Source organism: Aythya fuligula, chromosome 12, assembly GCF_009819795.1.
Source record: "Aythya fuligula isolate bAytFul2 chromosome 12, bAytFul2.pri, whole genome shotgun sequence".
NCBI classification, from domain to species: domain Eukaryota; kingdom Metazoa; phylum Chordata; class Aves; order Anseriformes; family Anatidae; genus Aythya; species Aythya fuligula.
This window is the reverse complement of record NC_045570.1, coordinates 12,057,177-12,073,274: the sequence shown is the minus strand read 5'-3', so window position 1 is coordinate 12,073,274 and position 16,098 is coordinate 12,057,177. Positions and strand designations below refer to the sequence as shown.

At 36.9% G+C, this 16,098-nt stretch overlaps 1 protein-coding gene across 2 annotated transcripts in view; it reads right to left on the bottom strand.

The window, feature by feature from the left end:
• Nucleotides 1-214: 214 nt before the first annotated feature.
• Nucleotides 215-16,098, bottom strand: part of CMTM4 (CKLF like MARVEL transmembrane domain containing 4) — a 32,927-nt gene continuing 17,043 nt past the window's right edge. Inside the window, exons 2-5 of one of the 2 annotated variants that reach the window (XR_004253808.1) lie at nucleotides 14,026-14,202; nucleotides 4,750-4,848; nucleotides 3,021-3,843; nucleotides 215-2,714 (exon numbers count right to left, since the gene is read on the bottom strand). Coding sequence is in view for 1 of the 2 variants with exons in the window: in XM_032195494.1 (XP_032051385.1) it covers nucleotides 3,670-3,843; nucleotides 4,750-4,848; nucleotides 14,026-14,202 (450 nt within the window). In the remaining variant the exon portion in view is untranslated. Of the gene's footprint in view, nucleotides 3,844-4,749; nucleotides 4,849-14,025; nucleotides 14,203-16,098 lie in introns of both variants that reach the window. The other variant, XM_032195494.1, reaches the window with a different exon arrangement.

The following is a 16,098-nucleotide window of genomic DNA, read 5'->3' as shown; positions in this document are numbered from 1 at the left end:
CCTATATGCTTTCAAATAAGATTAGGTGGCTGGAAGAAGCACTTTTTCCCATTTAAAATTAAAAAATAATATAAAATTTAAAAAAATTAAAAAAACAAAAACACCTTTTTACCTCAGTTTTATTCCTTAAGAGACTTTTTTTTTTCCCTTTTATGATGACTGCAGTTCTGATAACAGTCTTAATAAAACATCACCACCTCTTCAAACCATTATATAAAATTGTCTGGGGGAAAAAGAAAAAAAAAAGTCAACCACTTAAGCATCATATGATCTTAATGCTTCGATTTTAGTTGTCCATCTCATGGTCACTTTATCTCCCTACTCTATAATGCAAATAGTAAATAATGTCTCTGAAGAGTAATAAATGCTTAACTTAGACTTTTAGAAAGTATATACTGTACAATACTAAAATCATCTTTGGTCCCCAAAATAAGGAAATTACAAATTTACATTTGTTTTCCTGTTTTCCAACTGTATCAGATAGTATTTTTTTCAATTCATATTCTCTTTGAATTCTATCCTGAAAGCTGTGCTAAGCTCAAGTCATTATTGATGTAAGTAATAAATAATGGCATATCATTCTCAACTCAAGAAAACTTATTTCATGTGTAAAAGTACTCAAGGTCATACAGCTATACTATACTACAGGATGAAGTATTATATGATATTAGAAATATAACTATCATTCATACTAAGTAAGCATTTGTCATTCCAGCTAAAAGATAACAAAAGCTTTTCATGATCTCACTCCAGAAAAAGCTCTGTGAAGTTATCTTTAGTCTAGGTATGGAAAGGTGTAAGGATTTGGAAGATAAAGCCATAAACTTGTAGATGCATGAGACCTCCCATATTTCTGAGAAATCAGATGAACTGAATCAGCACAGGGACTACGGAAGAGAGAAAAGGGCATTTTCTTTCATACACACCATTTCAATCCTTTCATTAACCAGCATCAGGATATACTCAATGGAAAGCCTACACTTTTTATAAGACATAACTTCTTACGTAAGACCTAACTTCTGTTTCTTGACTTCAGATGTGGGTACCACTCCAAAGCATGGATCTTCTGCAGGACAATATTCTGTGAGTAAGGCTTTATTTATTTTTTATACTATTATTTTAAAATGATACTTATGCCAACTGCTTTAATGCTGGTTTACAATACCGGTCTAGATACACTCATGCTACTTTTAGAGTGCTGAAAAACAACAGGGCTAAAGCAACTATGCTGGCTTCAGTAACTTAATTATTTCATGCCAGCGTGAACACTGAGCTGTCATTTTCTTTTCATGAAACACCCATTAATCCTGGTGAGACACCACCTTAATTAAACATCTATGCTGTAAACCCAACAAGAGATTAGCTACTATGTTTTGATCCTTTTTTTAAACTGGTGTTGCCTTTGGTATTAACTTTCAATGAAGCTAAGTAAGATGTTAATACAGTAACTGGCAAACCACTTCTAGTTTAGAAAGGCAAGTTTTCTCTGACCTCATTAGAACTCTTAGTTTTAATCTCAGTCTTAACAACTCAGGTGAAATGCACTGTAGACATCAGAAAAATCACGAATTGTGGGAAAGGAATTTGCAGGTGGCTCTGCGCTGTTTCACACATCCCTGAAATAGAAATAATGAGGAAACAAGTAGTAGAAACAAAACCTTGAACAAGGTTGTCAAAAAGAAAATTGGCTACAGTGTTAAAGATGAGCTTTGGGGCAGTGGCCAATTGGTGGCTGGCTCAAGGCGCGTCTGAGGGTCTCTAACGAATTGTGTGACAGATTCAGGCACGTGGGGCTATGTGGAAAGTATATGGAGTAGTGAAAAGGGGCAATAAAGGCCTTCTGTTCTAGAGCCATCAGGAGTCCGTGTCTTGCATCCTTTCAACAAATGAGATCAGTTTTGTTGTTGTGTTTGTTTAGTTTTTAACCAGTTTTCCACACATAAATTTCCTGCTGCTTGATTCAAACATTGCAATGTAAGGTTTAAGTCTGGAACTCTCTCAGTTCCCTCAAATATTAAAAAGCCCAAGCACTTATACTGATCTTCTGTTTGGCAATAACCTGGTTTTAGTATTTCGAAATCACCTGTCTGCAGTGCATTGCCTTTTGTTCTTAAGCTTCCAGTTAACTGCATTCAACCACTTAAGAGTACAGCTAAATTACAAACAATACAAAATGCATTAAAGTCACATGTGAGATAAATTCAGGCATAGTTCCACTAATTTCAATTACTTCATTAGCCTAAACCCGGAAGGAATTCAGCACTTGAGATCTTTACCCTGCAACATTTCTTCATGTAATATGCAGGCATCCATATGCCAAATAATAGATTACACAGATAAAAACACCGGCCATAAAACCAGAAAAATACTGAGGAACTTCTTTGTTTTAACATTGTAAAACTGATTACTGCAGAATTCGAGTTTTGATTAGAGATAACACCCTCATCTTCACTGGAAGTACAATTAAGAAAACTTCAGTTAGGTAAAACAGTTCTTAAATAAATCAACAAATACTAGAAAAACTTTTTGCAGACATACCCAATTAAAATAACATTTTGCTTACTACTAACAGTTTTTAGAAGAAGCAAATAACCCTCTGAACAAGGAAAATGTGTCTTAGATGAATCATAATACAGTGTTCCTAAGATTACATTATAAGTACAAGAATTTTTTGATAGTTCTTGCTTACCCTATGCTTCTCAGAAAGGTTGAACCTTAAAAGAACAAAAAAATAAAAAAAAACATGACTGGAATGCAAGTTTACTGAATGACAATTCATTCTTTCTCCCCTTCATTACTGTGCCCCTCTGCCTCCCCCTTCTCCACCCTGCCTTTTTCCCCATTTTGGAAAGCAAAATAGTACGTATCCCAACGTTAACAGAAACCCCACGTACTCGTGCTGGAAGCATTACAGTATGGTGACCATTCAGTAAACACGCTAATCTTGCATAAGTTCAGATCCAACAAAGGTCATGCATGAACTGAATGTGGTGATTTCAGAGTAATCCAAAGACAACTACCTCAACATTAAATCGATCAACCCAAAGACATGATCCGTCTGTTTATTTCAGCTATATGAGTGAGCCACCAATGAAACTGCGTGAGATCTTGCAGATGAGAATTGAACTGCACTGCCAAGGCTGCACAAGGAAGGACACAGAGAATTGCTGGACACAATACACGACTGAAGTTATTGCTATTTGCCCCTCACTTCCTTTTCACAGGTATGAATTTTTCTTCTGGTGGATTTCTTTCTTATATTAAACAAACAAGATAGTGCTGGTCTTAGTGTTTATGACAGACGAAGATACAGTGACAGAATGTGTATCCAGAGCTTGCACTTAGGAGAGAGAAGAAAAGTTTTGTGCAGTTAATCCAACACATTAATGTACTTCGCAACATATATATATATAATATATATTTTATATATATGTATATATATATGTGGATGTCTTAAATGGCTCTTGCTTTTGAATGACCAACATTTACTGCCTTCATGACAACAGCTTCTGACTCAATTCATCTACGCACATATGCAGGGCTCGACATTCTTTGCCACCATCTGATCTTCCTTTCCTTCCTTAAATAAAGAAAAAACACTTTATTCCATGAGGGAGTTTATTCCACGAGCACTTCTTTTCCCCTTGCAGTCCCATTTGAGTATCGCTTTCATGCATCCAGACGCTGAATCTCAGGGCGATGATCTACTTCTCTGGATTCTGTCCGAGCACGTATGTAATCACTGGTCTGACGACTGTTTTGTTGTCTGCTGTTCATTCGCCACTTTTTGATAGCTAAATATGTGTTCACAGCATACACTGCCATTGCCAAGAAACCAAATATCTACAAGAGGTAGAAAGACTTGTCAAAGACAATTTCTGAAAACAAGAACAACAGTAGTTTCATAAAAAATTCTTCAGAAGTTAAGTTTTCTATCTTACTGCACTGACAAATCATCATAATATTGATGTTCCTTCCTCAATGATCTAGAGAATCTGTGAAAGCTACTAAGATTAATGATCCCAGGAAACTGAGTTCTCTGTCTACCAATGTGACAATTAAATCTTGCAACGCAACTTCAATGAAGAACCTCTTGTAAAGAAGAATACAGCTCTTCATCCTGCGGAATGAACTGTTTGGATGAATGTAACAGTCGACAAATGACAAGAGATGACCAGTCCAGACTATGTATGAGCCTGAAGGAAGAGTTGATTTGCAGGGCTTTCTGTATGTTTGGGCAGAACTCATGATTTTCAACGCCCACATTTGCAGAAAAAAAAATAAAAACGGGAGCACAAAATTTATTTGCTTGACCTTACTGCTCTAGATTGAAAAATCTAAAAACATAAAGCACCACTATACTCCCTCTACAAAACAAAAATTAGTGAGCAAGAAGAATTCAGCAAGATTAAGTGTTAGCAGCTCCAATTTCATAAGAATCTTTGGCTATACCTTTTCTGTAAGCTTGCAATATACTGCTGTAACACCTAAGCTATCTGTAGAGAAAGATGCAAGACAAAACTGTTAGTGTTCTCAGCAATCTCTTTTCCTGTTTCTTCCTTCAAGACTTGAGACAAAATTCAAAGATAACCAATTCTTTTAGAATCAAAATTAATGCATAGCCAACTGTAAAATTAGAAGTAAATTGGGATGGCAAAAGTAACAGAAATACTCCAAGAACACAAGGGAAAAGTTAATCTTAGTTTTAATAGAAGGCATTATTGCATATAAAGAAGTTCAAATTCTTACCACAGCAGCAATCTCTGCTCCAGTTTTATGGTTTAAAGCAGCAAGTACTACAGAGGCAATGAAAAAGAACAAAGTGCTGAGTCCAGTGTTGACCAGATCCTAAAAAAGAAAAAATAATTAGCATTACTGAGCAATAATAGTTACTTGCTTTTATTAGAATTGACAAAATGGAAGAAGGTTAGAACAAAAACTACAGTAATACGGTCCCACTTCCTATGCAGTTATCACATATAAAGGATGACAAAGTCTATTACAAAGGAAACAATTCTATTCACAATAGGTGAATAGAAATCAAATAGTACGTATGCATAAGGCACCAATGTGGATTCTGGATGTTTTACTTCAATTTGTGTTGGGATTACTAAGAACAGACTGTCAGTACAAGCAATAAGTAAAGCTGTTCCACCTCAGCTGACGCTGAAGCAATCTGAGTCTCAGACTCCAACACCCCTGAAACCCTTTGGTCTCTTTCACATCACAACAACTCTCCAAGCATTGCCCACATAACACGCCTAAAATTTTACTAAGGTAAAATTTTAATAAAGTTAAATTACTAAAGTAAAATTTGAGGCCTTATCTGTACACTAGTACATATCTAATGGTCAATTTTATGAATAGCAGCTGCCTGTATTGTAAAAATGCACAGGAGGTTTATACATATCTGTTGCATAGGATTGATGTTTCAAGCAGACATTTAAAAACATAGGCACAGTGACACCTCAGGACATGTAGGTTCAGGGAAAATTCTTGCTGTTTTTCAAGCACTGAAAAAATATTAAGCAACATGCAATTCCGTTATTCATGTGCTGCATATGCCACTTGTTCAGATCATTAGGCTGCCATACCTTACAAAAATCAAGGTCAATAACGTATCAGTGGGACATAACTAAATTCTAGCCACCATTTATTTGAAAATGCTTTAGAACGTAATTTCAAAAATTGAGCATTTCTGGTGCTGTGCAATCCACGGGGCAACTACCCATCTAAAGGTACTGACTCAGCGACAGCTAAATCAAAATTAAGCATACCAGGGGATAAACTGTATACTTGAGCACTGTGGCCTGATCCTCATCAAGAATGGGGACTTTCCCAAGAAATCCAAGTGGTTTCCACTGCCCACTGTTTTCTCCCCATGTATTCAGATTTCACGAGTCCAGTGAGACTACCTTAGCAAACAGTAAGGAAATGTAAGACAACTGCAGGTCTCTTGGAAACTATTACCATGTCTTCACCTGGTAGTGCGTAACTAGAACTTGGACAGGGTTCAAGTTGAGATAGATGTTATCTGCTACTAATGGCATCACATACAATCAGAACTTTATTTAATAGTTACTGTAGTTTGAATGATATAACTTCTTGGCTTGGAGAGATGCTTTTAAGAGAGAGATATTAGAAAAGAAGTGACATTCCAGAATGTCTCCAAGTATCTCCCTCTCCAACTTTCGAGTTTAGCAGCTCTACCTGTAATTCTGAGGTCTCCAAAAAGAGCTTTGGTTTTCATCTGCACGCACCTTTTTTTTTTTCCCTTACTCCCTATGTATGTCAATAGACACCAGACTCAACAGCATACAACATTTTCATCAAGTCTCTAGAGTACACACAGGTATGTCACCAAGAATGACGAAAACAAACACTGAGGAGAGGGCAACCACACTTACACATTCCTTTGGATATACGGACACAATAGGTGTAAGGTGGTTATCTCACCCTTGTAAGCAACATTGGAATGCTGCATTCTGTTCTGCTACCCACATTTTTAAGATTAGCTTGAAAAATTGGACAGGGTACAGAAGAGAGCCACGGACATTACTTAAAAGGAGGATAAAATTTCTCATAGTATAAATCAAAGAACCTAAACTGCTTTGAATATTAAATAGTTTGAGCTGTGTACGTGAAGATTGATGTTCATATAATCAAGAAATACTGGCTGAATTAAATAAGATAGCATAGAAAAGCACATCAAAACTGAAAGCATAACAAAATCAATAGCTGAAAGGTTAAGATCAAAGTCATATTCAAAATTAAATAAGTTTTAACTGTAAGGTACCATTAGAACAAACAGCCAAAGACACACTTAATATTCCTCTTCTTATTTCTTACGATCCAGATTTCTTTTTCAGACACATTTTGTACTTCCTCATTACCACACTTAAAAAATGACTAAATGGATGACACAATGTTGCATGATTTACAGGGTTAGATGTACTTATCAATTAATCCTGCTGACCTCTGAATTTTGAACCTAACAGCTTGATCAAATTGTCAAAGGAGGTTAAAATAAGCAAGATCGTTAGACCTACCCACAATATAACGGACATCATCTGTCTTCATGCTACAGATTGATTGGAGGCTTCTTATAACAAGTTTGAGATAATTGCAGAATTTGAAATACTGCTGAAATGTACCTGTAGATGCCTTTGTCATGATTTTTCCAGGAAATCAAAGATATAATGATGAACTTTCAAAAGCACCTATGACTGTTTATATTTTATTGCACTCTTGACAAAGAATATCAGATTTGTCTTTGCAAAGAATCCAACAATTCAAATCTGAATACTTTATTCCATCTTGATTCATTTTTATTTATTTTTTTTAATTTCTGTCATTTCATTTTCCTTGTTTAGGTAAAAACCTTTGAATGCAATTAATAATTGGTTCACATCTGCACAGTAAAACTGGTCTCTTAAAAACCTAAAACTAAGACAAATTTCATATCCACAAGCCAGATTCTTTGGAGCTTGAGGAGCTACAACACATCAATAACATTGTTGTATAGGTACATAATGGTAAAATCACCAACGCACACATTCGGGGATGTTTTTAATCCCAAATTTGGTACTTAAACAAGAAAGATAAAAGAAAAAAATATATAATGGTTTTGGAAAGAATCAGAGCAGAAACAAAAAGAGAATGAACTACAGCAGGAATTCAAGAAGCAAAGGACACTCCCTAAAATAATGTAGCTTTTTTCCACGTAAAAGAAAATGAATAATCGTGACAATAAAAGAATAAGCTAATTGAAAAAAGATGAGCTCTTTCAAATCTGGCCATGATGTAGCTCAAGTTCTTACTATTATATTTATAGACAAAGTAAAAACCACATCACACAGATAAAAGAATTTCTGCTGAAATTACAGCAACCTCATGAGACAGTATGCTGTGCCATAAAACACTGTACAAAGCTGCCATCCATAACAGAGAATAAAATCTATGAGCTGAATCAAATCCACTCTAGACTGCTGCTGGTCCCTTTCTCCTTTGCAAAACAATTCAAAATCAAACGATTGACTTCCGCACCCTTCCTAGTTACTCACAAGTCATTCTGTTCAGTCACCAGCGGTCCTAACAGTGGCATTCATCCAAAGGAGAGTATCCAAGGACACATATTTGCTACTGCCATCTCCAGCTAGCTATCCCACTCAGAAGGGATCCCACTTTTGTCATTTGCTTTCCAATATCTAGATCACATTTAGATGGAGTTTAAAGCTGCCACATGACTAATCTAGAAAAACCTGTGCATCTCAACAACCTGAATTTGTCATGGAAGGTCACAGAAGTTACTAGCTGCTGTCCAAGTTAGTTTCAACAAAAGGACGCTCAAAGTAGCATTTCCTTTTTCCTCTGTTTTTCTCCTTTTTCTGTTGCCTTTTTTTGTGGGGGGGGGAGGTAGTACAAACAATGCCCCTGGTTTTTCTTCCATCAGTACTTCAATTACATGGCTCAGGAACTTGTTCCCCTGGTTCCTATATGAAGCTATCAATCTGAAGTTTACAAACCCACCTGTCCATCTTCTAAACCAAGCATCCCTGGTCAAAATCACATAATGTTATTCTCTATTTGTATTATTAAACTTTGTATGAGCATAAAAAAATACTAATTGAAATAATGGTTTCCTCAAGCACAAGTGCTAGGTAGAAGGAACCAAATTACCTGTAGGGGTATTAATTCCTATCTCTTTTTTCATATCTGTTTGGACTTGGGTAAGGGAGACTTTACTCAAACACCACATCCTGCTATTCGAGGTTCAGGTAAACATCACTTCGCTCTGACAAAATAGTCTGTGGCTGACAGCTCCAGAAACACGCTAGCGACCTGCAGGGCTGGATTCAAGCTGTGCAGAAGTGCCTCAGTGCCTGTCTCACCACCTGGGACCACGCCGCCCGTCCCCAGCGCAGCTCCGCAGGGCCCCATGGCCCCAGCAGCCCGCCAGTCTCAGGGGTCCCCCTCCAGCCCCAGGTGTCTGGGGCTTGCTGCAAACAGGTTCTGGTGCCAGCATCTCAAGCAAAGTACATTAAAAAAACATGAAACAAAACAAGTGACTTTCAAAAACCTCAGTCAGCTCACCAAAAGGAAGGTCAAGGACATGATAGGATTTTGAAGAAATGGAAGAAGTGGCTTCAAAACCAAGACTCATATGGTTTATTTCTTGTTTCTAACTATTTTTTTGAGTTGGAATACAAGCTTTGTTAGACGCAGTAATCCTGCTGTAAATGACAAGATATATTCTGGAATTAAAGCTTCCATAATCCCTGCTTTATTTTGGTTCCTTGAAGATCCCCTATTTCCCCTCTCAATTCTTACTTAGCTGCTCCTTGCTGCTTCCCACGCATTTTTCTGACAAAAAATTTGTACACAGACAGACCACCAGTTTTCTTCACAATGCAACAGACCTACTAGCAAAAAATACCCAACCAGGTAATATTTCTGGGTATTTCAAGCTCGTGTTTGTATTGCTTACAGAATAATGCACCACTGTTTACACTGTGCTACACCAAATAAGAACTGCCCACAAAGAACACAAACCAGAAAAAAATAAATTCTTTCTAAATTTATAAAATACCAATTTCTCATCCTTAACAGGCATTGCTATTTTGACAATTGAGAAATTAAATAAGTCATCCCTCACTTTCACTTTCAACAGCAAGGCCAGCCAAAGAAAACCAAGATGTTTGTTCACAACAACAACAACATAAAAAGTGAGGTCATGGGAGAATAAAATTTATCAAGATTGCTCCATGAAGGTCTTTAAAATTCAGCTTTGCAATTCCACTCTTCAGAGCCAAGGTTGGCAAAGACCTTCGTCTGTCTGGCATCTCTTCAAGGTTCCTGTCAACTACCTCAGTGTCAGTTGCTTGCCCCCAAGGCTTTACCTTCCAAACAACTGAGGGGAAAAAAAACAACTGTGAAGATGATGAAATAAGTTTTGAGGCAGCACAAAAATACACCCACCAATCTGTGTATTCAAAGAGATACACCTGACTTTTGTTTCCTCCCTGGAGCAGTGCTGCCCAGGGACTGAGCCCAAGCTAATAAGCCCAGCAGAACTGTAATTAGTTTGTGCTGTGCTCCGCTCAGTGCCTCATTTTTAAGGCTGCTCCACATTGACAAACTCTGTATTCAGAACTGCACAGACAAAACACACTTACACAGTTGCAGTGAACATGAAAAAAAAATACAAATAAATGGTCAAAATCTATTAGAAGATTTTTTTGTATACATAAGTAGTCCTTTCTGCTGGCTGATTATGCAACAGTGTGTCTAATGGCCTGGATTTATCTCATCAAACTGTCATCTAAGAGACTGCGTCAAATTCCAGCTATTTGCCATCATTTCCCTCCCTCCCCTAGTCATCTTAGGTACCGCAGCATTTCCGTGGCTCCACCCTGCAGAGACAGGAATTCTCAGAAAGCCTGGCAAATCAGATGCAAATCCACCAGAACAAAGTTACCACAAACACTTCTGTTCAGTTTCCTGCTCCAGCCCTACTGGAGGGCCATGTCATCCACACCACTTGGATGCAAGATCTCAGACTCTCATTGTAGATCATATGAGATTCAAATAATGATTTAAAAAAACAGTGATAATAATAATAATTTAGCCAAACACAAAATGAAAGATTCAGTTATTAGCCAACACTGAATACAAGCATTTCAAAGTAGCAGCTCATCAGTTCAGCAACGATCTCTGCTGTAGCGTGCACTACATTCCCCTCTGCCACTTGCAAGTCTCCTTGCAAAATAGGCTCCTTTTCAGCTGTGAAGCGTAAAGGAAACAGAAATTTCCACTGACAGGTTCCCCAGCTTTTGCATTTCTGCATAATACTGATAGTGCTGTGCAACACAGGCAAGTGACTACTCCTTCATGTCACTGTAACAAATCCATCTTGTTCCAATGCACCCAAGCACAGTTCTTTTCTGATCTCACCATCTCCAAAGTTTGTTCCATGTTATCTGAGAAAAATGTGAACATGTCCCGAAGTCCCCAGTTAGGACCAAAACAAAGCTCTTTTCCCAAATGGCTAAAAATATAAAAAACAGAAAATGGCTATTTTAATAAATATGCATTTTTCTGCTAGATGCAGAGTCTCATGTTCATTCTTACCACAGACAGCAGATAATATCCATAACACATTAGAAAGCCGTAATTTTAATGAAGTACTAAAGGTAATAGTTGCGTGTTGGATAATAGCAGTTGATGGTCTGGTCTTCTAATATGAAGGAGGATTTGGAAAACAAATGGTTTTCCTAGAGAGTTTGTGTGCACACTGTGTTTGAAGACAGACCTCTTCCTAAATTTAACACTGCTTTTTTTCCCCACACAACAGCTTCTTCCTCTCAAACAACTTCTGAAAGCTAAGTTTGAGACTTTTCACAAGGGAAATGCTCATTATAAAGTCAAACATATTTTTTAAAAGCACTACATGAATTTCTGCATAAATAGTGATTTTCTCTTAAAGGATTCAGGAATGGGAAAACATATTGTTCAGAAAGCAATTCCTGTAATAATTGTCTCACAGGGGCTGCAAAATTATGAAAACTGTTAAAATACAGGCAAGTACGAAATATTGGAATAGGCAAATAATGCATAAATAGACATTTAAGATGTAAGGAATAAAATGCCAAAATAAGCATTTCTTAAGGCAGAAAGCACATAATTCTGCATTCTTAAATACCCTACTAACTTCACAAAGTAATCTCCCACAGGTTTTATTAGAAGCTGTTAATCTCACACTCTGTACATGCACCAGCAGACTCCATCTACCTGAATAATGAAGATACACCCACGTGACTCTACAAGTAAAGGCCATATCAGACTATTAAATCATACCAGATTATTAAAGTCAGTAATCCCAGGAGGAAGGATGGTCTCCTCAGTTAGTGGACGTCAGAAGTTCTCAATTCTGCTAGAGGTCTTTGGTATACATAACCAGAAGAAGAGACTTGCAAGATCACAAGTATTTACTTTTCTCTCTGTTGATCAGCAATACAAACTGAAGTGAAAGCACTTGCAGATTATTCCATTTGTTCTTCACGTTAAAGTCTGACCATGTCATGCTGCTCCATGTTGAGGTATGGGATTGAGTGTAACCATTCCCCTAAACCAAGAGCTCAATCCATGTTTGTTTTTTTTTAATCAGTTATATTTTTAAGTACTCTTTTCTCTAAATATCTCTAACACCGAGTGCTATGCAGAGATGAGTAATGCTGCCCTCAAACCAGCAGTTTTTGTCACTCCACTACTGGAAAGGTGCTGCTCAAATCTGTAAGAAGTCAGAGTGGCCGAAAGGATGCATCCAGTTACACTACAGGTGATATCCTGCTTTTTTTTTTTTTTTTTTGTGGTCAAAAGGCAGTAAAAGATAGCTTTCTGTATTTATGTATGTTCAGCTTACTACCTACAAGAACACTTAGACTGTAAAAGCAAGCCATGGTTTTACACTCAACAAAAAGCTACTCAACAAAAGCTACTGACACACAGAAGTAAGGGCATGCAAAGTTATTAAACTGACTCTTCCAGAGATCCAGCTTCAGCTCAGTCATGAACACCATGCATAATACTCAGTGGTCTCTTGATAAAAATACTCTTTGCCAAGCTTACTTTCACCGTAAGCTGACTCAGCATTTACTGTTAAACCATTCTCATCACACCAGCAGAACCACCACGTATCTTCTGTGTCACTGATGCACTTATGCTCTTGCACACCTTACTAGCGTGTCACAGAGCTGTGCAGTTTACCAGGATGGTCTTCAGTTGCTGCTATCACCTGTCAGACTGCTGTGATGCCCATTAAACAACCAGGCTGCCAACAGAAACAGACCACCTTCTCTCTGCAGTTGCTACTTTTCAGCTTGCTTTGAACACAAACAGTGATAATACTTGCCGAACGGAGATAAAAGAAGCAAAGGCAAGGCAATCCAATAAAATTCCTGTGGTTCCACTGGTTTTGTTTCGCAAGCCACCTGGCTCTACCCTACCTACAGTTACGTGTCACTTTCTTCAATCCTTCCATCTAATCTGATCAATCAAACACTCCTAGGAAGAGTTCCCTCAATAAATCATGCATCCCCAGGGTACAAAAAATCATCTATTTCCACATTCCAGTCTTGTTTTAGAGAAGTCATTTAAGCTTACAAACAACTATGGTAAATGTACAAATTGCAATAGCAACATTAAAAACAAAACAAAAAAAAAAATCACACAGAAGCCTAGAAACCTCTGGGACTGTTCTGCAACATCATTTGAAAATTACTGTTATAAAATAAAATAGAACATGGGCACAAAAATATCTGTATTGTCCAGAGAAGTTGATATAAATATTGTCCTTAGGCTGACAGATCTTTTGCTAGAGTGACTCATGTTGATTTTGTGACCTGTGTTTATGCAAACCAATCTGAAAGTTTAATTCATAATACAGCATGGAAATGGAGACTTGTACAAAAGGAATGTGCATTGCCAGCAGTTCATTTCCTAAAGCTCCTCGTAGTTGAGAGCACATTAAGCACTGCCAGTCAGTTAGGTGCATAAGCAATTCAACACCTGATTTTCACAAAAAGCACATGATTTTTTACACTATTACCCAATGATTACATTAATCTGTTTAAGAAAATATATGTAGCACCAGAATCCTAAAATGGAAAACAGCTTAGGAGAGAACAACAGGCTACTGTAAACACAGCATCTGTCAAAGTTAAATAACTACAGACTGTATTTTTATCCACTTCATCCACAAACAGTAATTACTGGCATTAGCATAAAGTCCTTCCTTCCAAAGAGAATCTAACAAAAAAGAATTTTAGCTCTATTTAACATAGTTTAATCTTGCTACGTTGCAAAGCTCATTCTGCTGTTTGTATTCAAAGTGAAATGTACACTTAACTCAGCATGAAGAGTACTCATACAGAATCTTAAACAACAGCAGAAAGTAAAGTTCAAAGACCAAACTTAAGATCAGTTTTGCAGACATTTTGAACAGAGTAAAGATTTGTATGAACTTACAGTAAGATTCCAGTTGATCTGTGGTATTCTTGTGTGAAGATTTAGACTGAACATTAGCAACAGAACTCCAGTAACCACCAATGCACTACAGCTCACAAACTCGAAGAAATAAAGGCCTTCGCAAGGGGAGCATTCCATGATGGTCTCTATGCAGATGAATGCAATCAGTGCCAAAACCTAGGAAGAAAAACAAGTGGAAAAAATATAAATAGATTTCCACATTTTGAAAATAGCCACAAGTATTCCTGAAATTTCCATTGGGAACATGATCAGTTTACACTCAGGAATGTGTGATTTTAGTTTATAACAGGGCACTGTCTGAGAGCAAAAACAAAGGCAAATTAATGCAAGACTTTCTGGATATCTCCTGTTCAACGAAGTATATTTTAGCAAAATTACAAGGAGTCTAACATGAAAGTGACTGAGACACCCAGAAATTCACGAAACCCCTTCAGGCCTTTGGCTGAACATGCAAAACGGTACCTCAAACGTTTTATTTCATTTTGTACTCATGATAAGCTATTCCAAAACTTGGAGATGGAATCATTTGTCTTTTGGGCCAACCTCAAGCTCAATTATATAGTATTAACGCAGTATGATTGTAAAAGACATTTCAATAAAGCTATTATTTAAAATTCAAAATGACGTTGAAATCTAGATCAAAGCATAAGTTCAGGATCTCTACCAGCCTCCAAAAATGCCTGCCTGATTCCTTATTTTAGGATAACACAGTGAAAATCACTATCTGTTCAATGCACAAAACTAAAATATGTAGAAAACACACATCAATATTAACTACCATTTAGATCTACAGAGAGTATTAAAGTTAAATATTTTAAAGTACATTTCAAACATATTCCTCTATAAATTGAACTGGTAAAAGAAAACCAATGGAATATATGCCTTTTTTTCCCCTCTCCCCACTTTCCATGAAAGCAAGGAAGGCCTTAAGAGCGCTCTGCTTTGTGTTTCAAGACAACACCCACCCACCAACCCACTCACATTTCTCAGAAAGAATTCACTTTTTTGCTCTACCACAAAATTCTGCTGAGACCGTCGTCAATCCGCTTCAATTTAAGGATGAAGAACTTAAAGAGATAGCCTCCTCCTCATAATTTGAACACTTTGCACAAACGTTCAGATTAACAGAAGCCACAATACAAATCAATTTCTGCCAAACTGTTCTTTGCCAATTTCAATAATAATTTTGCAGCTACACTTTCTTATAGCACTTCCTATGCTTCATACATTAGTTTGTGTCTCTGCCTCCTATCAACTCACCTGGCAAAATGAAGAAAATTGATTTTGTCACTAATATCAGCAGTAATTCTAAGTAAAGGACAATACTGTGCACTTCCTTTGTCGTAGACTTCAGAACACAGTAGCTAATTTAAGTTTAAAATTTTATTAAAACACAGCAAAAAGAATTTTAATTTAAAAAAATCACACTAGGATATAAAGTCTCTCAAAGTTCATTTAGCATGCCATCTCTAAGATGGTACATGCTATACTAATTTTTGCCAGCTAATAGAGCAGGCTAATTCCCAAACAAATTCTGAATGGATACCCAGTAACTAAATGCTTAACGTTGGATTATGTCCTTGATATTAAATAGCTATGGAATGGGGAAAAAAACATGCAGTGAAACTGAGCATTCAAAAACAGAAAGTCAAGATCAAACTCCAATTATGATTTCAGCAATGGCATGAAAAATAAACAACTCTGTCCAGAAAGCAGCTTCATTTTACAGCATTAGCATGCAATGAAGTCCATGTTTTCTGTGAACACAAGCCTCATTACTGAAGATGACATAAAGATCAAAAAAAAGAAAATCTTAGATTCTGTCTCACATGGGATCAACATCAAGGATTAATGCTAAAAGTCAGAGTTAGCTGGCAAAATTTTTACTTGTAGATGTTCCAATATAATGAAGCCTCCAGTGCTCTTGCCACTACTTGTGATACATTACAACACTTCCAAAATTGTTATTGTTTTAAAAGAAATGATTTTGCAATATTCTCTAGAAAGTAGTACAAGCCCAAACAATATTAGGTTCATTTTCTAAAAATATCA